Source organism: Oncorhynchus mykiss, chromosome 6 (assembly GCF_057628025.1).
Source record: "Oncorhynchus mykiss isolate SJ-2025 chromosome 6, ASM5762802v1, whole genome shotgun sequence".
NCBI classification, from domain to species: Eukaryota; Metazoa; Chordata; class Actinopteri; order Salmoniformes; family Salmonidae; genus Oncorhynchus; species Oncorhynchus mykiss.
In genome coordinates, this window is record NC_143027.1 from 56,570,145 (window position 1) to 56,596,889 (window position 26,745).

General features: G+C 42.1%; 1 protein-coding gene across 2 annotated transcripts in view; it reads right to left on the bottom strand.

The window, feature by feature from the left end:
• Window positions 1–11,192: 11,192 nt before the first annotated feature.
• Window positions 11,193–26,745, bottom strand: part of LOC110526185 (leucine zipper protein 2) — a 177,908-nt gene continuing 162,355 nt past the window's right edge. For both annotated transcript variants that reach the window (XM_021606898.3, XM_090238295.1), the window contains 2 exons: window positions 19,335–19,409; window positions 11,193–12,151 (listed from right to left, as the gene is read on the bottom strand). In XM_021606898.3, coding sequence (XP_021462573.2) covers window positions 12,047–12,151; window positions 19,335–19,409 — 180 coding nt within the window. In that variant the 3' untranslated portion in view covers window positions 11,193–12,046. The remainder of the gene's footprint in view (window positions 12,152–19,334; window positions 19,410–26,745) is intronic.

Consider the following 26,745-nt stretch of genomic DNA (forward strand, 5'->3'; position numbering starts at 1 on the left):
CTAAACAAATAGTTATATTGACTACGTCCGTACTAGCTCGCTCATTAATATCTTAATCGAAATTACGGATGGCCTCTTATCCGCTTGTTGTCCTCTTATGTCATAGTTTGTACATCTCAATTGTCATTAAAAAACACATTTGTTTAAGCAAGTCAGTCATAACAGTTATGTTTTTTTTAAAGGCAGTAAATGAGGCTGAATGAACTGTTTCGCTGCCAAACAAGGCTCTGCTGATAGCCAGGTGTAGCAGTGGTAAGATTTTGGGACTACTGTTGGGACAGCTTTATGTAGGCCCTAACAGTTTGTGGGTACTGTTTGTCACCATTATAGAGCAATTAATGTATTGTTTAGTGTTGTGTAGTGGCTTTGCTGGCATGCATCCCAGTTTCATTATTTTTTACCCCACCAAGATTTACATGCTAAAATCGCCACTGGTGGCATGCATAGAGAAAGCACACAAAAGAGGTTGCTAACAGAAAAGGACATAGAACGTGCACTGATCATTACAATTTCAATGGCGAGTGCAGCAAACGATGCATCTGAATTGCAAAGAAAGTGATTGAATGTGCAAAAAATAAAATGTAATTTAAAATGTAAAGAGAGAAACATGTTTTCGCTGTGCCAATGTTTTCGCTGTTGGCTTAAAGCAGTGGTCAACAACCGGTAGATCGCACTCGACTGGTTGAACTCCAAGGCTTTCCTAGTTGATCGCCAAACATTCCTGTAAAAAGCGTTTTTTTGGAGCTGTTAGCAGTAGATGCACTCGATTTAGCTGCCCTGTGCCCTGGGTAGTCGAAGTTCCCCCATTTTTAACCATTTCATGTGTCTGAATGTACAAACTCCGCCTACCTGGTGGGCCCGGAGAGCAAATCAAGTGCATCTATTGGCCTACCGCTGACCAATCAGATAGCTTATTGCACCATGTCTGCAGCTTCCACGAGCCCACAGCAAAGTTAATAGTGGACTACTGTGTGACTAAAAATATGAATAGAGACGAATAGACTACAGCAAGGAGCTGCTGTTTTTATTAATTAGTTCATGTTTAAGATTTTATTCAGCACTGACAACACTTTATTCAACACTTATAAGCCATCATTTTAAACTGGTCTGAGAAGAACAACTGTGGCAGGGCAATTCAAGAATAACCAATATGCAGTGATAATGTATGTATTGAACTATAGCCTACCGCACAAACCTCATTGTTACAAAACTGGTTTAATAGGTTAATGTTGCATAGGCTTACATTTTTTTTAAAGTCACGTTTAATACAAAATCTGAGTTCTCTGCCTGCCTTTTGACTAAAAGTGATCTTGGTTGGTGACCACTGGTTTAAAGAAAAAGACTGTATCAAATGCCACAAGCAAGAGAGATTGCGTGAAGCAGACAAACAGCACACACATAGCAAACAGAAATCGCATAGAGAGAAACGCAAAACTACAAATGTACACAAAGTGACTGAGAGTCAGACATAACTGGAAACATCACAAACTCATAGAAATATGCTCGGTCATGCCTTGAACTGCATAGCATAGCATTACAGAAACAGACCGCGGAATAATATGGATTAGTCCAGAGAGCTGACATGAATCAACTTGAAAATGGAGTTAGACACCGGGTCAGCATTATCAGTAATGTCAGCAACAGATTACAACAGACTCTTTGCATAAATACCATTACGGAAGAGAACAGTGATGCTCAAAACACACACTGTGGAAAAGGTTTTTCATTTGGGCAAAATACATTTTAATTTTACAAAGGCAAAACACAGCAGCTAGACATGTATGTACTACAAAATGGAGGACCAGAACAGCTTGGATGTGAATGGCCATGAATGAAAAATTCAACAGGACTGGAACACTATCAAAGCACTGCACTGAATGTGTCATCACTAGGCAGCAGCAGCAGGGCCGCTGCTAAGAGACTATCCAACTGCTCACAAATTCCCGGGAAGTTTTAGAAAAGGGAATTAGAAAACAGAAAGGAATGAAGGCCAGGATTGAGATAGATTAAAAGGCTACTCCAAAATTTCACAAGGCCCGTCCTGTGCCATATACAATCCGACCTAAAGTGATTCTGGGATTCTGTCCAAGGTGGACTGGAGTGAGTGGGCGACGTCCATTGTTACTGTTTTAAAGAAAGGGAAAGCTGGAAACGTACGCATCTATGGGGACTTTAAAGTGACAGTCAACCCTGTACTCCACACTGTTCAGTATCCACTGTCTCGCTTTGAGGACATATTTGCTTCCCTATCAGGAGCGGGACGCTTCACGAAGATAGACCTAGTGCAAGCTTACTTACAAATGGAAATAGAGGAATCGTCAAAGTAGTTTTTGACAATCAACACACAAAGGCTTATTCTAGTACAACCATCTTGTTTTCGGGATAGCCTCGGTTCCAGCCATCTGACAAAGAGCAATGGGCCAAGTGCTTCGGGGGATACCAGGTACCCAGTACTACCTCGAAAACACAATAGTTACAGGAACAGATGACGAAGATCACCTAAACAACCTACAGAGGATGCTATGTGAGTATGGACCAAGGTTATTATAGTTTTGTGATTTTATTTGATATTCAGTTTAGATTCAGTTAGTTTTCAGATTTGATTTACTCGTTTTTATGTTCTTTCAGTTTCATAAAATTAATCCATAGAATTTTTATATGATATAGTTTCAGTTTTAATGTTAGGAACAGAACAGTGGAGGCTGCTGAGGGAATGACAGCTCATAATAATTGCTGGAACAGAGCGAATGAAATGGCATCTCCATATGTTTGATACTATTCCGCTCCAGCCATTACTGCAAGCTTGTCCTCCCCAATTAAGGTGCCACCAACCTCCTGTGGGACAGAAGGTAGTGTATGCGTGGGAGAATAGGAGCCGTTTATGTGTTGTAGGCTTATAGTTTGTGTTTTTTTGGGATGTCACTTCATGCCACTGGGGAAAAGTAATAAGGTGATCAAATCCAATCAAATTTTATTTGTCACATACACATGGTTAGCAGATGTTAATGTGAGTGTAGCGAAATGCTTGTGCTTCTAGTTCCGACAAAGCAGTAATAACCAACAAGTAATCTAGCTAACAATTCCAAAACTACTACCTTATAGACACAAGTGTAAGGGGATAAAGAATATGTACATAAAGATATATGAATGAGTGATGGTACAGAGCGGCATAGGCAAGATACAGTAGATGGTATTGAGTGCAGTATATACATATGAGATGAGTATGTAAACAAAGTGGCATAGTTAAAGTGGCTAGTGATACATGTATTACATAAAGATGCAGTAGATGATATAGAGTACAGTATATACGTATACATATGAGATGAATAATGTAGGGTATGTAAACATTATATTAGGTAGCATTGTTTAAAGTGGCTAGTGATATATTTTACATCATTTCACATCAATTCTCATTATTAAAGTGGCTGGAGTTGAGTCAGTGTGTTGGCAGCAGCCACTCAATGTTAGTGGTGGCTGTTTAACAGTCTGATGGCCTTGAGATAGAAGCTGTTTTTCAGTCTCTCGGTCCCAGCTTTGATGCACCTGTACTGACCTCGCCTTCTGGATGATAGTGGGGTGAACAGGCAGTGGCTCAGGTGGTTGTTGTCCTTGATGATCTTTATGGCCTTCCTGTGACATTGGGTGGTGTAGGTGTCCTGGAGGGCAGGTAGTTTGTCCCCGGTGATGCGTTGTGCAGACCTCACTACCCTCTGGAGAGCCTTACGGTTGTGGGCGGAGCAGTTGCCGTACCAGGCGGTGATACAGCCCGACAGGATGCTCTCGATTGTGCATCTGTAGAAGTTTGTGAGTGCTTTTGGTGACAAGCCACATTTCTTCAGCCTCTTGAGGTAGAAGAGGCGCTGCTGGGCCTTCTTCACGATGCTGTCTGTATTGGTGGACCAATTCAGTTTGTCTGTGATGTGTACGCCGAGGAACTTAAAACTTACTACCCTCTCCACTACTGTTCCATCGATGTGGATAGGGGGGTGTTCCCTCTGCTGTTTCCTGAAGTCCACAATCATCTCCTTAGTTTTGTTGACGTTGAGTGTGAGGTTATTTTCCTGACACCACACTCCGAGGGCTCTCACCTCCTTCCTGTAGGCCGTCTCGTCGTTGTTGGTAATCAAGCCTACCACTGTTGTGTCGTCCGCAAACTTGATGATTGAGTTGGAGGCGTGGTCATAGGTTTGGTTAGGTTTAAATTATAAATCAATCTCAGGCCGTGTTCCAGAGCTTGGGTGTTGCTGACGCCTTACAGATCTTACAATGCCTGGATAAGTAGTTTCAGTATCAGCTAACCACATATGTTATAACATTTTGTCAGTCTATGACACAGACGATGACGAGGCACGCAACCATTGGTTGTTGCGTGGCCTTACCTTATCTGTGGAACGCACCCATGTGACTTGGGGAGCATTCCTCTGCTCAGACTTTGTTGGCGCCTGACAGATCTTACAACGCCTAGATAAGTATTTTAAGTATCAGCTAACCACATCATATGTTTTAGCAATCTGTCAGTTGATGACACGGTCGATGACATGGCACGCAACCATTGGTTGATGCATGTAACGTCTGAGCAGGGGACCAGTGTTTGCTTATGGCTCCTGTCCCGCAGAGGGTGTGCCCCAGAGCGAAACATGCCAGTGAGATGTTTCGCTCTGGGGCACCCCCTCCGCGGCCAGTAAGCAGACCAGAGTGGCCCCACCCTGACCAGAAAGAAATTAAGGGGTGTCTCGGTTTCTCTACTGTCTCTAGATCGGATTTCTTCCCTGTTGTTTGCTAGCGATAGCAAAGATTATCTATTATATTGACAAGATATATTGACAATACATGTCCTCAGAGATTGAAGCCCAGGAAGGAGGAGACGAGATCAGGTGGGACTATTCTAACCAACGAGAGGGCAGATATGCGTGTGAACCACAGGCACAACTAAGTCGTTTTTCTCAAAGTTACCGAATGCCACGTGCATCCACATATATCAGTACATTTGTAACAACCTAGACATTACTTTATTTGGTCAAATAAACCTCATGTAATTTGACACACTCTCATAGACCTCCATGCAAAATGATCTGCTTATCTCGTGGGGACCGATTTTGGGTGGAGATAATCCTCTTGCTTGCCTCTTTGTCTCTGGTGGTAGCCAGTCATAGCGATGCACAAGCTAGGTCTATTTTAAACATTGCCATCTATAAAATGATGCCAGCTGATTTATGATTTAGACTGGCTGAGAAACGCTGTCTGTCTCGCCCCGACTCCCGACACGTTCATTGCTATGGCACAGCTGGAGATCGAATTTGAAACAACGTTGCAAATGTTAGAGAAACAGACCGCAAGGTTTATACAAAAAACTAAATGTCAGTCTAAAAGAAATGTGAGATAATGTCTAGATGCTTTTTATAGCGGAGATCAAGTTTATAAATGCCTGGCTTGGCTGATAAGACAGTGGATTGCGCAGTCAGATGGAGCAGAGTAAATAGGCATTTTAATGTCATAGATTTAGCCGATGGTAACTGTGGAATATACACTAGCTGGAATGCGGTTTTAACCAATCAGCATTCAGGATTAGACTTACCCATTGTATAAAAGGGTACAAACACAACGCCGCCATTTAAATCCCTGCGAGGATACTGACGAGTTCATTTTCATTTAGTTTTTGTTGCTGTTTAAATGTAATAAAAACGTGCGAATGGGTGAACTGTAGTCTTTGTAAACCTGTCAAATGTTTTGGACTAAACTACAGTATGATTCTCAAAGTACAATAACTATTCCTCTCTAGCAAAACACATGGAGAGAAAAAAATACAAATGGACAAATTGAAGGGAAAAGTTCTACATGCTTCAGTACCTTTCACAGCCTTTGTTTTGCCATGCCTAGGGCAATGGACAACACCAATCCACACACATACAATTTGAACTGCTGTTAATGTGAACAAGTGGGAGTTGATAGTGATTGTATGGTACACCCACCTAACTATCCCCCAATTGAATCACTTGCCCTCTCAGTGCATTAAGCTTAGCTTAAAAAAACGTGGATAAATAGTGGATGAAGTGGGCAATCTCAACACACTCTCCTGCACACTCTGTTTAAAGATTTTGCAATTGCTTATGCATGCCTAGTTTGAGTATCACTGTCAGCTGAAGTACAAAAAAAAGAAGCTGGGGGAAGCTGTGTAATTAATGTGAGTGTTTAATTAGGTTGTGTGTCTAGTGTACCAAATGCTATTCACATGGATAATGCCTCTGGCCTTCAATATCTAATGCGGGCATCCCTTCAATTTTATATTGTGTAAGGCTCTTGAAAACTTCGCAATTGGTCGATAGATTCTTTAACAGTGTTTGTCATTTTTACAGTTGGCTGTCTGTCAGCTAGAAGTGCCCTCAATACTGCCACACATTGTGGGGACTCTTATCTTGAAGTGGCACCGTAAAGCCTCCTTAATACAAATGTATTTAATTACAAAAGTAGTTATGGTGTAATTAGCACATAGCGCACACAACAGTCATACCTGTTTGCAGTTTGTTTAATTACACTTTGTATGAACATTTGCATTGCATTTCATTTATTATATCCTATGCATGAAAAGCGTTTTATTTGTTTTACAATTGTGTCTAAGCAACCTTCTAAAATGCAAAGCCTTGTTTATATGTCCTTTGTCCTGATCTTGCCCTCATTCTGATTGTACCCACAGTTTAAGAAATATGTCGACACGTGGCTCATATCCGTCCACTGGGTCTGTATTGTGACCACATTTCCTGTTCCCTCCCTGTATGCAAATTATTTGACATCTGTTCTTTCAAAATAATATTATTTATTAATTTGAAGACACATATTGATGCCATAAGGCAATGGTGCCACCTGTCAAAGATTTAAGCAGGTGGGATAAAGATGATTTTAAAAGGTTTCACTGTCCAGATCCGTCTACACTTGTAAAAGACACAATGCGTGCCTGACTTCCTCCGGGGGGTGGTCAAGACCTGATCACAATCAGACCACAAAGGGTCTTTTAATTGTCTACACCTGTCTGAAAATGTGGTCACAATCAGAATGTGGACAAAATCAGGACAAAATATGTTAGAACCAGAACGGGGCATTTTAGATCACTCAATGTTCAATCTCAATGGTGAGCTTTTTTGAAAATCACTCTTATTGTGGATGCTGGAAACAGGAACAACATGTACTATGGTACAGTATGTAACAATCTTATGTAACTACCACGTTAGTGCATAGGTATTGGACGACCCAAAAGTAAAATCTGAATGTGCTACTTTTGTTTAGCATCTCATTGCATGACGTATGGGTTGCAACTATTGTTTCCTTAGAAGCTACATAGTTACACCGGCACTGCCTTTGCCCTAAGCACTCATGGAATCCATCATTGTCCAATCAAATCATTGGGAAAGGACCTTGTTGCTTTGTTGGAAAGCTCTCCACTAGACTAGTAGGATATGCTATAACTTGCCACAAAGAAGGATTAGAGGGCCAAAAAGACACATGACACCTGTCATCCCATATTTTCCTCCTCGGACACCCTCAGATCCTGCTGACTGTACCAAATGTCACAGGGAAGGGATTAAAAAAACAAATATAAAAAAAGATATCCATGTCATACAGTAGGCCTACTGTGTCCAGTACCACAATTACTTACAACTAACTAACTATATACTTACTTACATACATACTATTACGAACTAACCAATAAGTTACTGATAACCAAAATGAAACAGGGGGTTCCGAAACAAATGGGTTCCGAAAGGTATTCGTGGGGGGGGGGGGGGGGGGGGTCTACTGAGTGCTGGCAAAGCAACTCCAGTTGGGTCTTAAAAGATCCACAGGTTAGGGCAGGGGGCCCTCCCTGGGTGTCTTGGGGCCCTCCCTGGGTGCACGTTTAGTTTTTCTGCACTAGCACTACACAGCTGATTCAAATAACTCATCATCAAGCTTTGATTATTTGAATCAGCTGTGTAGTGCTAGGGCAATACCGAGTTTGGGAAACCCTGGGTTAGGGAGTAAAAATAAACGTGAAACAAACCCAAGCAGGAGAAAACACAGAAGCAAAGGCTTTGTTCAATAACCTAAAGTGGAAGATCCAACGTGAAGTGATTGCTCTCCCAACATCTTTTGCCAATATATGCACTGGCCCAGCAGGTCTTAAATATCAGCTGGGCCAGCACATATGAAACACCTGACTAACGAGATGACAGGTGAACCATATCCTGACCAAAGAGGATAATTCTAATTAGTGCGCGCGCCACACCCAAACAGAACCAACCTCAAAATCAAGAAAAAAAAGCAAAGCCTGTAACACATACATACAGTGCCTTGCGAAAGTATTCGGCCCCCTTGAACTTTGCGACCTTTTGCCACATTTCAGGCATCAAACATAAAGATATAAAAGTGTATTTTTTTGTGAAGAATCAACAACAAGTGGGACACAATCATGAAGTGGAACGACATTTATTGGATATTTCAAACTTTTTTAACAAATCAAAAACTGAAAAATTGGGCGTGCAAAATTATTCAGCCCCTATACTTTCAGTGCAGCAAACTCTCTCCAGAAGTTCAGTGAGGATCTCTGAATGATCCAATGTTGACCTAAATGACTAATGATGATAAATACAATCCACCTGTGTGTAATCAAGTCTCCGTATAAATGCACCTGCACTGTGATAGACTCAGAGGTCCGTAAAAAGCGCAGAGAGCATCATGAAGAACAAGGAACACACCAGGCAGGTCCGAGATACTGTTGTGAAGAAGTTTAAAGCCGGATTTGGATACAAAAAGATTTCCCAAGCTTTAAACATCCCAAGGAGCACTGTGCAAGCGATAATATTGAAATGGAAGGAGTATCAGACCACTGCAAATCTACCAAGAGCTGGCCGTCCCTCTAAACTTTCAGCTCATACAAGGAGAAGACTGATCAGAGATGCAGCCAAGAGGCCCATGATCACTCTGGATGAACTGCAGAGATCTACAGCTGAGGTGGGAGACTCTGTCCATAGGACAACAATCAGTCGTATATTGCACAAATCTGGCCTTTATGGAAGAGTGGCAAGAAGAAAGCCATTTCTTAAAGATATCCATAAAAAGTGTTGTTTAAAGTTTGCCACAAGCCACCTGGGAGACACACCAAACATGTGGAAGAAGGTGCTCTGGTCAGATGAAACCAAAATTGAACTTTTTGGCAAAAATGCAAAACGTTATGTTTGGCGTAAAAGCAACACAGCTCATCACCCAGAACACACCATCCCCACTGTCAAACATGGTGGTGGCAGCATCATGGTTTGGGCCTGCTTTAATTCAGCAGGGACAGGGAAGATGGTTAAAATTGATGGGAAGATGGATGGGGCCAAATACAGGACCATTCTGGAAGAAAACCTGATGGAGACTGCAAAAGACCTGAGACTGGGACGGAGATTTGTCTTCCAACAAGACAATGATCCAAAACATAAAGCAAAATCTACAATGGAATGGTTCAAAAATAAACATATCCAGGTGTTAGAATGGCCAAGTCAAAGTCCAGACCTGAATCCAATCGAGAATCTGTGGAAAGAACTGAAAACTGCTGTTCACAAATGCTCTCCATCCAACCTCACTGAGCTCGAGCTGTTTTGCAAGGAGGAATGGGAAAACATTTCAGTCTCTCGATGTGCAAAACTGATAGAGACATACCCCAAGCGACTTACAGCTGTAATCGCAGCAAAAGGTGGCGCTACAAAGTATTAACTTAAGGGGGCTGAATAATTTTGCACGCCCAATTCTTCAGTTTTTGATTTGTTAAAAAAGTTTGAAATATCCAATAAATGTCGTTCCACTTCATGATTGTGTCCCACTTGTTGTTGATTCTTCACAAAAAAATACAGTTTTATATCTTTATGTTAGATGCCTGAAATGTGGCAAAAGGTCGCAAAGTTCAAGGGGGCCGAATACTTTCGCAAGGCACTGTACTTATGTATCATAATTGTTAATGTCATTGCCATTTGAATGATTCATATATTTTCTTTATTACCTTTGACAGTCCTCATCATCGTCAATTGACAGTCCTCATCAGCAGTAAGCCGATTTAAAATGTCTTCGGGACCCACCCCTAAATTACACAGTGGTTCATGACACCGATATTGAAATATATAGTTTGCTTTATAAAGGTGTGTAATATGAAAAAAGCTAAGCTTTGCTATCATTTAAAATTACACACCTTTTGACATTCGTAACACATCTGTTGTGTATCATTCTCCTTCTTTTAAAGTGACACACATACATTCATAACAGACTGTGACTGCTGTTGTATCATGTCAACAAGAGACTCCCCACAATTTGTTCACTTTGTTTTAAAATTAGCCCCCCAAAAGTATATGTAAATGGGTCCCTAATGATTAACAGCTCTAGATTCCTTGCTGTCTTGTTTGTATTAATTTGAGAAAGTAAAATAGGGTATCTGGCGCATGTTGTTGCTAATGCCATTGGTCATGGATATGCTAAAAAAGGCGATGATGGTAGCCCTATAATGGTAGCGGTATTAGCATATTATAAGCAATAATTTTATGAATCATTACGTTCCGGTTATATTAACCAGCCAAACATAGCCTTGCTAAAAAAATTAAAAAAAATCACCCCAAGACTGATTAAATACTTGACTTTTCTTTTTAACTCTGCTCGTTTATAAAGTCTGGAAGAATTATTTTCTATCCTCCTTTGAGATTTCTTCCATATTGAATTAGTATGCAATTGTCAATGTTGGAATGAACAAAACTTGAATAAATGGCATTTATTTGATGTTCAGCAACAAAAGAGTAAGTATTTGCTTTAATGGCTAAGGTTTTTTGTTTGTATGAACCTCACACAAAACACAAAAAAAATATCAGTTGCAGTATTTTCTTCAGGTCCTATTTTACATTTCATTGACCTTATGCCATAACATTATAAATACCATTGGCCTAAAAAACATGATATAGTAACTACTGTGATGGCTAGTTGAATTTTATGTAATTAACACATGTAATTTGTACACAATAGATTGGCTAGCAAACTGAAATATATTGCTTGATTCTCCCCTTACACTTCAGGCTACCTGCGCTGCAATTACATTGTACTCACAAGGGTGTGATACATTTTTACTTACGGTCTACATACGGTCTACATTTTGTAAATAGTTCTTCTTCCTTCTATAGGTTAAAAATAGACCAGTCGATTCATTTTCTCCACAAATATCCATTTAATCTTCACACATTTACTGAAAATCACAGTTTATTGAAAGAACACAGAAAGGTCAAATAACACAAGTAAATGTAGCTAGGAGTAACTACTCAGTGCATGGCACATTCTCAGGGAGACGACTCATTGTGAGTCTTTGGCTCTTCACCTCTAGCATGTTAAAGGCAGAAAGAGCTCTGAAATATTACATGTTGAAAGAAGTTGGCCAGCCAACTTGAGAGCCGATATAGTTCAAAATATGGAGGAGAGAGTAAATTAACCTTGCTACAATGACTGACAAACCATATTTGTAAGTTTGGTGTTACAGCAGTTTTTGATAATGGGAGTACTTATATACCAGAATATCATGACCTTACCAGTGCAAAGGGATTTATTTAGAAATAACACACATTTACTGTAGAAAGTAGTGTCCTCGCTCTGAAAAAAAAAACTATGAACAATCTTAAAACAAGTTACCAGTGCCATTGCTACCTTTAAAAGAAGTCTAGAATGCATGCCATTTTATTATGCAGGTTTTCAATCGAGAAAGTTCAAAATTTCACGGTTGAGAAGTTTGTTTTCATCCAACAATTCCTGTGTCTCGTCTGCAAACTGTGTGTGTGTGTGTGTGTGTGTGTGTGTGTGTGTGTGTGTGTATATATATATATATATATATATATATATATATATATATATATATGTGTGTGTGTGTGTGTGTGTGTGTGTGTATATATATGTGTGTGTGTGTGTGTGTGTGTGTGTGTGTGTGTGTGTGTGTGCGTGTGTGCGCGCGCACAAGTATGTGCTCTGAAAAAGATCTCCAGATTTTATGCATCTCCATTGATATCCCATCCATTCAGTTGTTTTTGTGTAGTTTTGTGTTTTTGCTGCCTCCCTCTACATCCTCCCTGTCATCGGAAGGCTTTGCATTAGATTTTCCAATCTGCGCTGCGGTCCTTTGCTGTTGACAATACAAAAGACAAGAATGTATAGCTTATTAACAACAGTGGCAGAGTAACAGTGAAACAACGGGCTACTGTGCAGAAACAATACAGGTTTAATGACAGCAGTACTAACAATACAGCAGTATTACTTAACAAATGCTGCAATCAATTTATTTATTTTTTTAACTTGAAGATGAAAAGCTGCTGTAAGTAAATTATTGTGTGATTTATAACTACGTTTCCATCCACAGTTTTTATGCAAGTAAAGTCAAACCATATAAAAAAAATCATGACAGCTGTGATAGAAACAGGATACAATTTTATAAATGCCGACCAATAATTTGTTAGTTTGACATGGTGGGATCTTTTTGCGTCGGTTCAATTAATTATGTGAGAAATGGTGTTGGAAACTCTTTAATTCGCAAATATTGATATAATGACTAGAGCTGAGCATTAACCAAAACGTATTTAAAAAAAAAAAACTAATTGACCAACATCAGTTCAATTATTTGAATTCCATTTCATTATGTTTTATTTCTGAGCTGAATGCGCAGTTTCTCTAGAGATTAATTAGATCAAGCCCAAAGTGTGCAATGTAGTAGGGGGTTGTAGTTTCCAACAGGCCTATATTCAACATAGTTTTAGCGTAGAAAATGTGGTAATTAACTACAATGACCATAATCTATTGCGCTCCTACTTGCCCGGTCTCTGTGGGCACGGAGACAGAGAGAAGAATGCATGATCTAGAGGGATAGAGAGCAGTTCCTTTGCGAGGTATCTGTACCTGAAAATACATTATCTAAGTATTCCTTATTTACTTTGGGAACTAATAACATTTTGATTTTGTCAGACCGCATAGGCAGAAGCTCTATAAAGATGATATGATGAATTGGAATGAAATAAAGTCAGCTAGCACCTGTTTAGTGTTAACCAATGTCACATTCCTGGATGCCTTGAGGCTTGCCGAGTTCTGCATGGCATTGGGCCAGTAACCGAAAGGTTGCTATATCGAATGCCCGAGCTGACAAGGTAAAAATCTGTCGTTCTGCCCCTGAACAAGGCAGTTAACCAACTGTTCCTAGGCCCTCATTGTAAAAATTATTTATTCTTAATTGACTTGCCTAGTTAAAGAAAGGTTAAAAGGTTAAATATCACACTGTCAGCGGCCTAGCCTTTCATTGCCTGAAGTAAAGCCAATACAAACAAACAACAGATACTAGTTAAAGGTTAAAATAAAAAATCACACTCTCTGTCATTGGCCAAGCCTTTCATTGCCTGAAGTAAAGCTGATTAAAAACAATCAACAGATACCTGTACAGATGTAGGATCTTAATTTGATCACCCTGTTGCAGTGTATTTGAGGTTTAAAAAGGGTTCTGAAGTTTGTAATTTACTATTTGAAATTTCAGGCTTGATTTTCCCTTACGAAACATGCATCAACCACTACAAAAATGTCCATTCCTTTTAATCCACACAATAATTCACGTTTCCTGTTGCTGCAGGATTATTTTCCTGCTGTAGCAAACTGGCTAAAATTAAATCAAATAAAATGCTATTTGTCACATGCTTTGTAAACAACAGGTGTAGACTAACAGTGAAATGTTTACTTAAGGGCCCTTCCCAACAATGCGAGAGAAAAATCTATAAAAATAGTAACACAAAGAATAAATAAGGAGTAAAGATAATTTAGCTATATACACAGGGTACCAGAACCGAGTCGATGTACATATGTATGTACATATAGGTAGGTGTAAAATGACTAGGCAACAGGATAGATAATAAACAGTAGCAGCAGCGTACTGTATGTGATGAGTCTAAAGAGTTAGTGCAAAGAGGGTCAATGTAGATATGGGTAGTCTGTGTAGCTATTTGGTTGACTATTTAGTAGTCTCATGGCTTGGGGGTAGAAACTGTTCAGGGTCCTGATGGTTCCATACTTGGCGATTCGGTACCGCTTGCTGTGCGGTAGCAGAGAGAACAGTCTGACTTGGGTGGCTGGAGTCTTTGACAATTTTTAGGGCTTTCCTCTGACTGCCTGGTATAGAGGTCCTGGATGGCAGGAAGCTCGGCCCCAGTGATGTACTGGGCCGTACGCGCTACCTTCTATAACACCTTGCGGTCGGATGCCAAGCAGCTGCCATACCAATCCGTGATACAGCCAGTCAAGATTCTCTTAATGGTGCACTGTAGAACCTTTTGAGGATCTGAAGGCCGATGACAAATCTTTTCAGCCTCCTGTGGGGGAAGAGGCATTTACATGCCTTCTTTACGACTGTGTTGGTGTGTGTGGACCATGTTAATTCCTTAGTGATGTGGACACCGAGGAACTTGAAGCTCTAAACCCACTCCACTACATCCTTGCTGATGTAGATGGGGGGGCGGGGGGGGGGGGGGGGGCGTGCTTGGACCTCCATTTCCTGTACTCCACGATCAGTTACTTTGTCTTGCTGACCACACTGCCAGGCCTCTGACCTCCTCTCTATAGGCGGTCTCATCGTTGTTGATGATCAGGCCTACCAACGTCATGCCATCAGCACCCCTGATGGGCCCCCATGTTAAGGATCAGCGTGGCGGATGTGTTGTTGCCTACACTACACCTGAGGTGTGGCCCGTCAGTATTCAGTCCCAGGGTCCTGAGCTTAGTGATGAGCTTAGAGGGCACTATGGTGTTGAACGCTGTGCTGTAGTCAATGAACAGCATTCTCACATAAATGTTCCTCTTGTTAAGGTTGGAGAGGGCAGTGTGGAGTGCAATAAAGATTGCGTCATCTGCGGATCTGTTGGGGCGGTATGCGAATTGGAGTGGGATGATGGTGTTGACGTGAGCTATGACCAGCCTTTCAAAGCATTTCATGACTACATATGTGAGTGCTACGGGTTACCTTGGCATTCTTGGGCACCTGGACTATGGTGTTCTGCTTGAAACATGTACTGTAGGTATTACAGAACTGGTCAGGGAGATGTTGAAAATGTCAGTGAAGACACCTGCCAGCTGGTCAGTGTATGCTCAGAGTACGTGTCCTGGTAATCTGTCTGGTCCCGCAGCCTTGGTGATTGTTAACCTGTTTAACACACATTGGCTACGGTGAGCGAGATCAGAGAGTCATCTGGAACTGCTGTTGCTCTCATGCATGGTTCAGTGTTGCTTACCTCAAAGCGAGCATAGAAGGCATTTTGCTCATCTGGTATGCTCAAGTCACTGGGCAGCTCATGGCTGGGTTTCTTTTTGTAATCTGTGGTAGTTTGCAAGCCCTGCCACATCCGATGAGCATCAGATCCGGCGTAGTGGAATTAGATCTTAGTCTTTTATTGACAATTTGCCTGTTTGATGGCTCGTCAGTGATTGTAGCAGGATTTCTTATAAGCGTCCTGATTAGTGTCCCGCTCCTTGAAAGTGGCAGCTCTAGCCTTTAGCTCAGTGAGGATGTTGCCTGTAATCCATGGCTTTTGGTTGGGATATGTACGTATGGTCACTGTGGGGACGAATTCGTCGATGCACTTATTAATGAAGCCGGTGACTGATGTGGTAAATTCCTCAATGTTATCGGATGAATCCCGGAACTGTCACGGCTGGCTGAAGGACTGGACCAAGGTGCAGCATGGTAAGCGTATATTTTTTCTTTATTCAAAAAATGACGCCGAAAAAACGAAGAACAAAAACCAAACCGTGAAGCTTTGGGCTATGTGCCCTGAACAAAGACAAAGTTAACTTCCCACAAAACAGGTGGGGGAAAAGGGTACCTAAGTATGGTTCTCAATCAGAGACAACAATAGACAGCTGTCCCTGACTGAGAACCATACCAGGCCAAGACAGAAATATAACATAGAACAAAAGAACATAGACTACCCACCCCAACTCACCAACCTAACACAAAGACATAAAAATAAACTAAGGTCAGAACGTGACAGTACCCCCCCCCCCCCCCCCCCCTCCCCCCAAAACCTAAACCTATGGGGGAGGGTCTGGGTGGGCGTCTGTCCGCGGTGGCGGCTCTGGTGCAGGACGAGGACCCCACTCCACCATAGTCTTGGCACACTTAAGTGGCGCCCTCGGCGCGGCGACCCTCACTGCCGACCTCGGACTGGGGACCCCTGCAGCGGGCCCCAAATGGACGGGAGATTCCGGCAGCACTGGACAGGCGGGAGACTCCGGCAGTGCCGGAGCGAAGGACAATTCCGGCAGCGCCGGAGTGAAGGGCGGCTCCTGACAGACAGGCGGCTCTGGCAGCTCCTGACTGACAGGCGGCTCTGGCAGCTCCTGACTGACGGGCGGCTCTGGCAGCGCCTGACTGACGGGCGGCTCTGGTAGCTCTTGACTGACGGCTCTTACAGCTCCTGACAGACGGGCGGCTCTGTCAGCTCAGGACAGACGGGCGGCTCTGGCAGCTCCGGACAGACGGGCGGCTCTGGCAGCTCAGGACAGACGGGCGGCTCTGGCAGCTCAGGACAGACGGGCGGCTCTGGCAGCTCAGACAGACGGGCGGCTCTGGCAGCTCAGGACAGACGGGTGGCTCTGGCCTGCCGAGGCGCACTGTAGGCCTGGTGCGTGGTGCCGGCACTGGTGGCACCGGGCTGGGGACACGCACCTCAGGGCGAGTGCGGGGAGGAGGCACAGGATACAATGGGCCATGGAGGTGCAGTGGCAGTCTCGAGCGCAGAGCAGGCCCCACCCGTTCTGGCTGGATGCCAGCTTCTCCCCGGCAAATGCGGGACGCTGGCACCGAGCATACCGTCCTGTGAATACTCAGCCTCGGTAACGTGCGCATCATCCCATAGCATGGGGCCTGACCAGTCCCATGCTCGTCATGGTAAGCACAGGGAGTTGGCTCAAGTCTGCTTCCTGACTCTGCCACACTCCCCGTGTGCCTCCCCAAAAATGTTTTTGGGGCTGCCTCTCGGGCTTCCTTGCCAGCCGTGTTCCCACATACCGCTGGTTCCTTTCTCCGGCTGCCTCTGCTGTCCTAGCTGCCTCCACCTGTTCCCATGGAAGGTGATCCTTCCCGCCAGGATCTCCTCCCATGTGTAGACTCCCTTGCCGTCCAAAACGTCCTCCCATGTTCAGGAGTCCACCTTACCATGCTGCTTGGTCCGTTGGTGGTGGGAAGTTCTGTCACGGCTGGGTGAAGGACTGGACCAAGGTGCAGCATGGTAAGCGTAAATTTTTTCTTTATTCAAAAATGAAGCCGACAAAACGAAGAACAAAAACCAAACCGTGAAGCTTTGGGCTATGTGCCCTGAACAAAGACAAAGTTAACTTCCTACAAAACAGGTGGGGGAAAAGGGTACCTAAGTATGGTTCTCAATCAGAGGCAACGATTGACAGTTGTCCCTGATTGAGAACCATACCAGGCCAAGACATATATAACATAGAAACATAGAAAAAAGAACATAGACTACCCACCCCAACTCACGCCCTGACCAGCCTAACACAAAGACATAAAAATAAACTCATGTCAGAACGTGACAGGAACATATTAAAGTTTGTGTGTGCGAAACAGTCCTGTAGCTTAGCATCCTCTTCATCGGACAACTTCCGTATTGAGCGTGCCACTGGTACTTCCGGTTACAGTTTTTGCTGGTAAGCAGGAATCAGGAGGATAGCTTTATCGTCAGATTTGCCAAAGGGAGGGCCTTTAGTGCGTTTCTGTGTGTGTAGTAAAGGTGATTTCGAGTTTTGTTGCCTCTAGTTGCACAGGTGACATGCTGGTAAAAAACTAGGTAAGACGGATTTCAGTTTCCCTGCATTAAAATCACTGGCCATGAGAAGCGCCGCCTCTGGATGTGTCCTTGTTCAGACACAACTCTGAGAAACATAGCATAGGATAGTCTTGAATGGAGCTCTTCCAGTTTGGTCTCTAGTGATTGTACATTGGCCAACAAAACAGGGGGCATGGCAGTCTAGATGCTCGCCGAGGTAGTTTAATTATGATGCCACCTCGCTTACCTCTCTTTCGCCTCCGCTTCCTCTTTTCAAGACCTGGATGATCAGGGCCTGGTCTGGGGTAAACATAACATCCAGAGCTGCTGACTTATTGAATTCGAGCAGGTTAGTAACTGCTGTTCTGTTTCCAGAAGCTGTTTTCAGTCATAGGAAATTATGGCAAAGAAATTTAAGATCAGCATTAAAAAACACATAAAATAGCAGAATTAGTCAGGAGCTCATAAGACGGCAGCTATCCACTGCAGCGCCATCTCAGCCATCTCAGCCAAATTAAGATCTTTAGGCTACATTTATCCTGTCAGCTTTAGTGACGAACAAACTAAAATCAGTCTATCAAGCAAAACACACCCTGAAAGAAATATACATTTAAGAAAAAAATACTAAATTGTTGTTATTCTCAGTCTTTTTGAATGGTGACTACCCATCATGGCAGTGGAATTTAGGGTGACTTAAGTCTCCTTTGTCTCCCTCAGTCAGGCTGTTTAGTATCACATGTTCTGGGTGGCTGGCTAACACATGGCCCTATCAGTGAGGGATCAGCCCCTTTGTGAGCACCTCTCCATTTGTATTAGTCAATCTGACAATGACCACAGGAGGGAGAAAGCACTGGGCCTTCGCTTTTCCAAAGCTTGCCTGTGACCTAATAATATTGTCACGTTCATTCTATTTAACCTTTTCCCGTCCCAGGTTAGTCTCTATTGTAACATAATCTCTTTTATCAGGGACCTTGGAAAGACGCATAAGGTTAAGAATGAGGTTAAGAATAAACACTAGTTTGAATGTGGGTGGTTTAACAGAGATCATACTGTAGGTAAGGTATAGGTATAGCCATTTCCTCTGAAAACGGTTACAGAATCGATGGTAGCAGATCCTATTTAAGCATGACAGGGATGGAGAAATCTTACTTAAAATGCATGGCAGCAGCTCAGTTACACAGTGTTACACTACATTGCAATGGGATCTGTGTCGCTATACCATCTGCCACATCCAAACAGGGTTGACACTGCTTCCTTATGATTGAGCGAGCCATGCTACGGATTAGTTTGGCAGAGTGCAATGCAATCAATATCAAGGTTCAGTAGATTGTGGTGGCATTTGCTGTAACCATATGTATGTACATGCAATGTATTAATTTCACCATAATATCCCACACAGTGCTATTGTCACAAGAGAAATTAGAAAATTCACATGGGGAGAAATGCAAGAGGCACCTTGTAGAATGGGTATTATGTTATGTACATAAACATTTAAACGCTAACCTGCTGTTCAAGCAGCTTTTTACTGTCGGGAGAGGATTCTGTCTCCGTCTGGTTTTGGAAGCAATCCCCGCCAATCTGTTGTGAGACAAAGAAACACAAACTTCAATGTATTTATTTATGTGACTGGGACAGTGCACATGAATTAAAATGTCAGTGTACATCTATGTAAATGTGCCAGTTAGCTAAACAGATCATTTTCATCCTAACTTCATAAGGCCTGAACAAACAAGCTGGTCTAATTGAAAATGCATGAGATGAAAATAACTATTTTGCTATAGATTAAAACAATTTTCACTGTGCGTGTCCATGCATTCATGCATCAAAGTCATACAAGGACAGCATTAGAGCCAGCGTGATCATTTCAAAGACAAATATCCAATATACAGAGGTGGGATCCAGGTCTCTCACAACTTGTATCCTTTCATTGTTGGATGAAAGTAGAATCCAACATTTCCCTTTGAACAGATCTACTTTACTTGTTACACCTACAGTGCTGTACTTTGGCTCAACTACCACAGATAATATAAAGACATACACCTCAATCTCTGTTTCTACCCTCCAGTGTGGGTCCTGGCAAATAGTATTTCATTTTGTTGTGACTGCCCCATTGTCTTTGCTTTCGTGGACAGGTATCACAGAGTTCATATAGCTCAGTGGCAGTTACAGTTGAAGACGGAAGTTTACATACACTTAGGTTGGAGTCATTAAAACTTGTTTTTCAACCACTCCACAAATTTCTTGTTAACAAACTATATTTTTGGCAAGCAGTTTAGGACATCTACTTTGTGCATGACACAAGAACATTTTCCAATAATTGTTTACAGACATATTATTTCACTTATAATTCAATGTATCCCAATTCCAGAAGTGTACATACACTAAGTTGACTGTGCCTTTAAACAGCTTGGAAAATTCCAGAAAATTATGTCATGGCTTTAGAAGCTTCTGATAGGCTAATTGACATCATTTGAGTCAATTGGAGGTGTGCCTGGGGATGTATTTCAAGGCCTACCTTCAAACTCAGTGCCTCTTTGCTTGACATAATGAGAAAATCTAAAGAAATCAGCCCTCAGACCTCAGAAATAAAATTGTAGACCTCCACAAGTCTAGTTCATCCTTGGGAGCAATTTCGAAATGCCTGAAGGTACCACGTACATCAGTACAAAAAATAGTACGCAAGTATAAACACCATTTGACCATGCGGCCGTCATACCGCTCAGGAAGGAGACGTGTTCTGTCTCCTAGAGATGAACGTACTTTGGTGCGAAAAGTGCAAATCAATCCCAGAACAACTGCAAAGAACCGTGTGAAGATACCGGATGAAAGAGGTACAAAAGTATCTGTATCCACAGTAAAATGAGTCCTATATCGACATAACCTGAAACAAGGAAGAAGCCACTGCTCCAAAACCGCCATAAAAAAGCCAGACTATCCCGATGTGCAGTTGCAAACCGTAAAGATCGTACTTTTTGGAGAAATGTCCTCTGGTCTGATGAAACAAAAATAGAACTGTTTGGCCATAATGACCATCATTATGTTTGGAGGAAAAAGGGGGAGGCTTGCCGAAGAACACCATCCCAACCGTGAATCACAGGGGTGGCAGCATCATGTTGTGGGGGTCCTTTGCTGCAGAAGGGACTGGTGCACTTATATGGCATCATGAGGGAGGAAAATTACGTGGATATATTGAAGCAACATCTCAAGACATCAGACAGGAAGTTAAAGCTTGGTCGCAAATGGTTTTCCAAATGGACAAAACGACTTAAGAACAACAAAGTCAAGGTATTGTAGTGGCCATAACAAAGCCCTGATCTCAATCCTATAGAACATTTGTGGAACTGAAAAAGCGTGGGCGAACAACGAGGCCTACAAACCTGACTCAGTTACACTAGTTCTGTCAGGACGAATGGGCCAAAATTCACCCAACTTATTGTGGGAAGCTTGTGGAAGGCTACCTGAAATGTTTGACCCAAGTTAAATCATTTAAACATTCTTAAAATAAAGTGGTGATCCTAACTGACCTAAGACAGGGAATTTTTACAAGGATTAAATGTCAAGAATTGTCAGGAGGAATTGTCAGGAGTTTAAATGTATTTGGCCAAGGTGTATGTAAACTTACGACTTCAACTGTACATTTCCTAAGAGTCACTCAGTTTACAAGCACAAATGTTTCAGCAACATTTAGCCAGGCCTCTATCATTTTGGGGGCCATAAGCGAGATTTGGTTGGGGGCCTCCTGACCTTGCAGGAGAAACATGTTAATGGCCTACCTCTTGGTGGTGGAGAGAAAAAAATTCAGTTTTAATGTTTATGTCCTGCAATTATTCACATTTTACCATGGGGCGTAGAGATAATGTTGCATTGTTACATGGGCCAGAGAGAATATTTAGTTGTTTTAAAATACATTTTTACATCCCTTTTGCAAAGGGGTGGAGAGAAAACATTGCAGTTTTAAGCAAATTTAATGCAGTTTTACACATTTGCCATGGGATGAAGATAGAATGTTACAGTTTTAAAGCAAATTTACTGCAATTCTACCCATTTTGCCATGACTTATGCCATGTTAATATGCTACACGTATCTGAGTATGCATGCCTTGCATGCCCAGTCAGTAATTTGGCCATGATTACTACAAGGTTTAGATACCTAGCTAGATTAATTTACCTAGCAATCTATAAAATGTTAGTTGACATGGGCTAATTGTTATGTCAGTCACTGACAGTGACAAACATAACAAGAGGAAAACTGTTGATGCACTACCAAATGTCAAAATTGCACCTTCTAGAACTTGGGACCAATGTTCCCTCAAATGTTTTCTGTCACTGAGCAAATTTCAGGTCTGCAGAGTGCAAAGTTGAACCTTGTGAAAGTTCCGTGCAACTTCCGGCGCGACTTTACTGTGAACACTGACGCTGTACCTGCTTTAATTTACTGTTTTAACAGCAGCCAAGTAGGCTACTCTGGCAAATTGATCATAAGGTAGGCCTACCAGAGTGGCCTACCATAAATAACTATGGAGAAAATGCATCACATAACATTTTATGTTATGAAAGATCAGCCTACAGCCAATGTGTGGTGTTCCATGAGACTTTTGAAACAAACATGCAGGGCTTGACATTAACCTGTTAATCCACAAGGAGGTGACTGAACATTTTGTTGTGTTGATAGATGCACTTTACAAAATCAAATTAATTATTATTCTCATATCATTATTCTAGAGAATTAGACAAATTATGCTACCCTCTGCCGATTGGCTACTTAGCTTATTCAAGCCTGTCTCAAAATACAACACTGCACCCTTTTATTTTTTTACTCTTCCCAATTTCAATCTTGTCTCATCGCTGCAACACCCCAACGGGCTCGGGAGAGGCAAAGGTCGAGTCATGCATCCTCCGAAACATGACCCACCAAACCGTGCTTCATAACACCCGCCCGCTTTACCCGGAAGCCAGCTTCACCAACGTGTCGGAGGAAACAATTGACGAACGTAGTCAGCCTGCAAGCGCCCGGCCCGCCACAAGGTGTCACTAGAGCGCAATGAGACAAGTAAAGCCCCCCCCCCCCCATGGCCAAACCCTCCCCTAACCCAGACGACGCCGGTGTCAATTGTGCGCCGCCCTATGTGACTCCTGGTCACATCCGGTTGTGACACAAATGTGCGCACGTGGCTACATGCAGCTCTCGCTTTAGGGGGGTGCATTTGCAGATACAGTACAACTTTATGACTCTGAAATGTCAATCTGGGTTCAGAATGTACAGATTATTTCAATTTCAATAGAAAAGTACAGACATTTATTATTACATAAAGATAATACTCTTCCTTCTTTCTAATCACATCATCAAATATGTTAATTAATGCTCATTACACATTTGTTAACGAGATAGTTCCCTAAAATGACAAATGCTCTATCTATATCCTATGGATGGATAACTGGCAACATTCCTAAAGCTTGTGTCCGTAAAATGTATATCGGTTCAGAACTTTTGTGATGCAGCGCAGTTCAAAATATATGGCAAATAAAAATCTAACTGGATCATCTTTAGAGATACCGTAGAGGGAGGGGTTGAGGGTAGCTGAAGGATGGGATTAAAAACAAAGAAAGGGGAGGGGTGGTAAGGTTAAGATAAAATAATAAAGGAAAACATATATTTTTTAAAATATACAGTGCCAGCCAAATGTTTGGACAGACCTACTCATTCCAGGGTTTGTGGAATTTATTTCTTAATGCATTTGAGCCAATCAGGTGTGTTGTGACAAGCTAGGGGTGGTATACAGAAGATATCCCTATTTTTTAACAGACAAGTCCATATTATGGCAAGAACAGCTCAAATAAGCAAAGGGAAACGAGCCAATCATTACTTTTAAGACATGAAGGTTAGTCAATCCGGATCATTTCAATAACTTTAAATGTTTCTTCAAGTGCAGTCGGAAAAACCATCAAGCGCTATAATGAAACTGGCTCTCATGAGGGCCGCCACAGGAAAGGAATACCTCTGCTGCATAAGATAAGTTCAGGAGAGTTACCAGCCTCAGAAATTGCAGCCCAAATAAATGCTTCAGAGTTCAAGTAACAGACCCATCTCAAAATCAACTGTGGCCTCCATCATTCTTAAATGGATGAAGTTTGGAACCACCAAGACTCTTTCTAGAGCTGGCCACCAGGACAAACTGAGCAATTGGTGGAGAAGGGCCTTGGTCAGGGAGGTGACCAAGAACCCGATGGTCACTCTGAAGGAGAGTTCCTTTATGGAGATGGGAGAATCTTCCAGAAGGACAACCATCTCTGCAGCACTCCACCAATCAGGTCTTTATACTAGAGTGGCCAGACGGAAGCCACTCCTCAGTAAAAGGCACATGACAGCCCGCTTGGAGTTTGCCAAAAGGCACCTAAAGACTCTCTGGTCTGATGAAACCAAGATTGAACTCTTTGGCCTGAATGCAAGCGTCACGTCTGGAGGAAACCTGGCACCATCCCTACGGTGAAGCATGGTGGTGGCAGCATCATGCTGTGAGGATGTTTATCAGTGGCAGGGACTGGCAGACCAGTCAAAATCGAGAGAAAGATGAACGGGAGAAAGTACAGAGAGATCCTTGATGAGAGCGCTCAGGACCTCAGACTGGGGCGAAGGTTGACATTCCAACAGGACAGTGACCCTTAGCTTACAGCCAAGACAACACAAGAGTGGCTTTGGGACAAGACTCTGAATGTCCTTGAGTGGCCCAGCCAGAGCCCAGACTTGAACCCAATCTAACATCTCTGGAGAGACCTGAAAATAGCTGTGCAGCATTGCTCCCCATCCAACCTGACAGAGCTTGAGAGGATCTGCAGAGAAGAATGGCAGAAACTCCCCAAATACAGTTGTGCCAAGCTTGTAGCGTCCTACCCAAGAAGACTGTAATCACTGCCAAAGGTGCTTCAACAAAGTACTGAGTAAATGGTATGAATATTTATGTAAATGTGATATTTCAGATTATTACTTTTAATAACATGTTTTTGTTTTGTCATGATGGGTTATTGTGTGCAGATTGATGAGAGATTTGTTTTTAATCCATTTTAGAATAAGGCTGTCACATAACAAAATTAATACTTTCCGAATGCACTTTAGGACCAAATCCAGGTGGTCGGTCACAAATGAGATCCCCAGAAAAGACACAAGGGGATAGAAGGTTATGTGACATTGAATTTCACATATACATATATATATATATATATATATATATATATATATATATATATATATATATATATATATATATATATATATATATATATATATATACAGTGCCGGCCCCCTTGAACTTTGCGACCTTTTGCCACATTTCAGGCTTCAAACATAAAGATATAAAACTGTATTTTTTTGTGAAGAATCAACAACAAGTGGGACACAATCATGAAGTGGAACGACATTTATTGGATATTTCAAACTTTTTTAACAAATCAAAAACTGAAAAATTGGGCGTGCAAAATTATTCAGCCCCTTTACTTTCAGTGCAGCAAACTCTCTCCAGAAGTTCAGTGTGGATCTCTGAATGATCTAATGTTGACCTAAATGACTAATGATGATAAATACAATCCACCTGTGTGTAATCAAGTCTCCGTATAAATGCAACTGCACTGTGATAGTCTCAGAGGTCCGTTAAAAGTGCAGAGAGCATCATGAAGAACAAGGAACACACCAGGCAGGTCCGAGATACTGTTGTGAAGAAGTTTAAAGCCGGATTTGGATACAAAAAGATTTCCCAAGCTTTAAACATCCCAAGGAGCACTGTGCAAGCGATAATATTGAAATGGAAGGAGTATCAGACCACTGCAAATCTACCAAGACTTGGCCATCCCTCTAAACTTTCAGCTCATACAAGGAGAAGACTGATCAGAGATGCAGCCAAGAGGCCCATGATCACTCTGGATGAACTGCAGAGATCTACATCTGAGGTGGGAGACTCTGTCCATAGGACAACAATCAGTCGTATATTGCACAAATCTGGCCTTTATGGAAGAGTGGCAAGAAGAAAGCCATTTCTTAAAGATATCCATAAAAAGTGTTGTTTAAAGTTTGCCACAAGCCACCTGGGAGACACACCAAACATGTGGAAGAAGGTGCTCTGGTCAGATGAAACCAAAATTGAACTTTTTGGCAACAATGCAAAACGTTATGTTTGGCGTAAAAGCAACACAGCTCATCACCCTGAACACACCATCCCCACTGTCAAACATGGTGGTGGCAGCATCATGGTTTGGGCCTGCTTTTCATCAGCAGGGACAGGGAAGATGGTTAAAATTGATGGGTAGATGGATGGAGCCAAATACAGGACCATTCTGGAAGAAAACCTGATGAAGTCTGCAAAAGACCTGAGACTGGGACGGAGATTTGTCTTCCAACAAGACAATGATCCAAAACATAAAGCAAAATCTACAATGGAATGGTTCAAAAATAAACATATCCAGGTGTTAGAATGGCCAAGTCAAAGTCCAGACCTGAATCCAGTCGAGAATTTGTGGAAAGAACTGAAAACTGCTGTTCACAAATGCTCTCCATCCAACCTCACTGAGCTCGAGCTGTTTTGCAAGGAGGAATGGGAAAAAATTTCAGTCTCTCGATGTGCAAAACTGATAGAGACATACCCCAAGCGACTTACAGCTGTAATCGCAGCAAAAGGTGGCACTACAAAGTATTAACTTAAGGGGGCTGAATAATTTTGCACGCCCACTTTTTCAGTTTTTGATTTGTTAAAAAAGTTTGAAATATCCAATAAATGTCGTTCCACTTCATGATTGTGTCCCACTTGTTGTTGATTCTTCACAAAAAAATACAGTTTTATATCTTTATGTTTGAAGCCTGAAATGTGGCAAAAGGTCGCAAAGTTCAAGGGGGCCGAATACTTTCGCAAGGCACTTTATAAATATATATA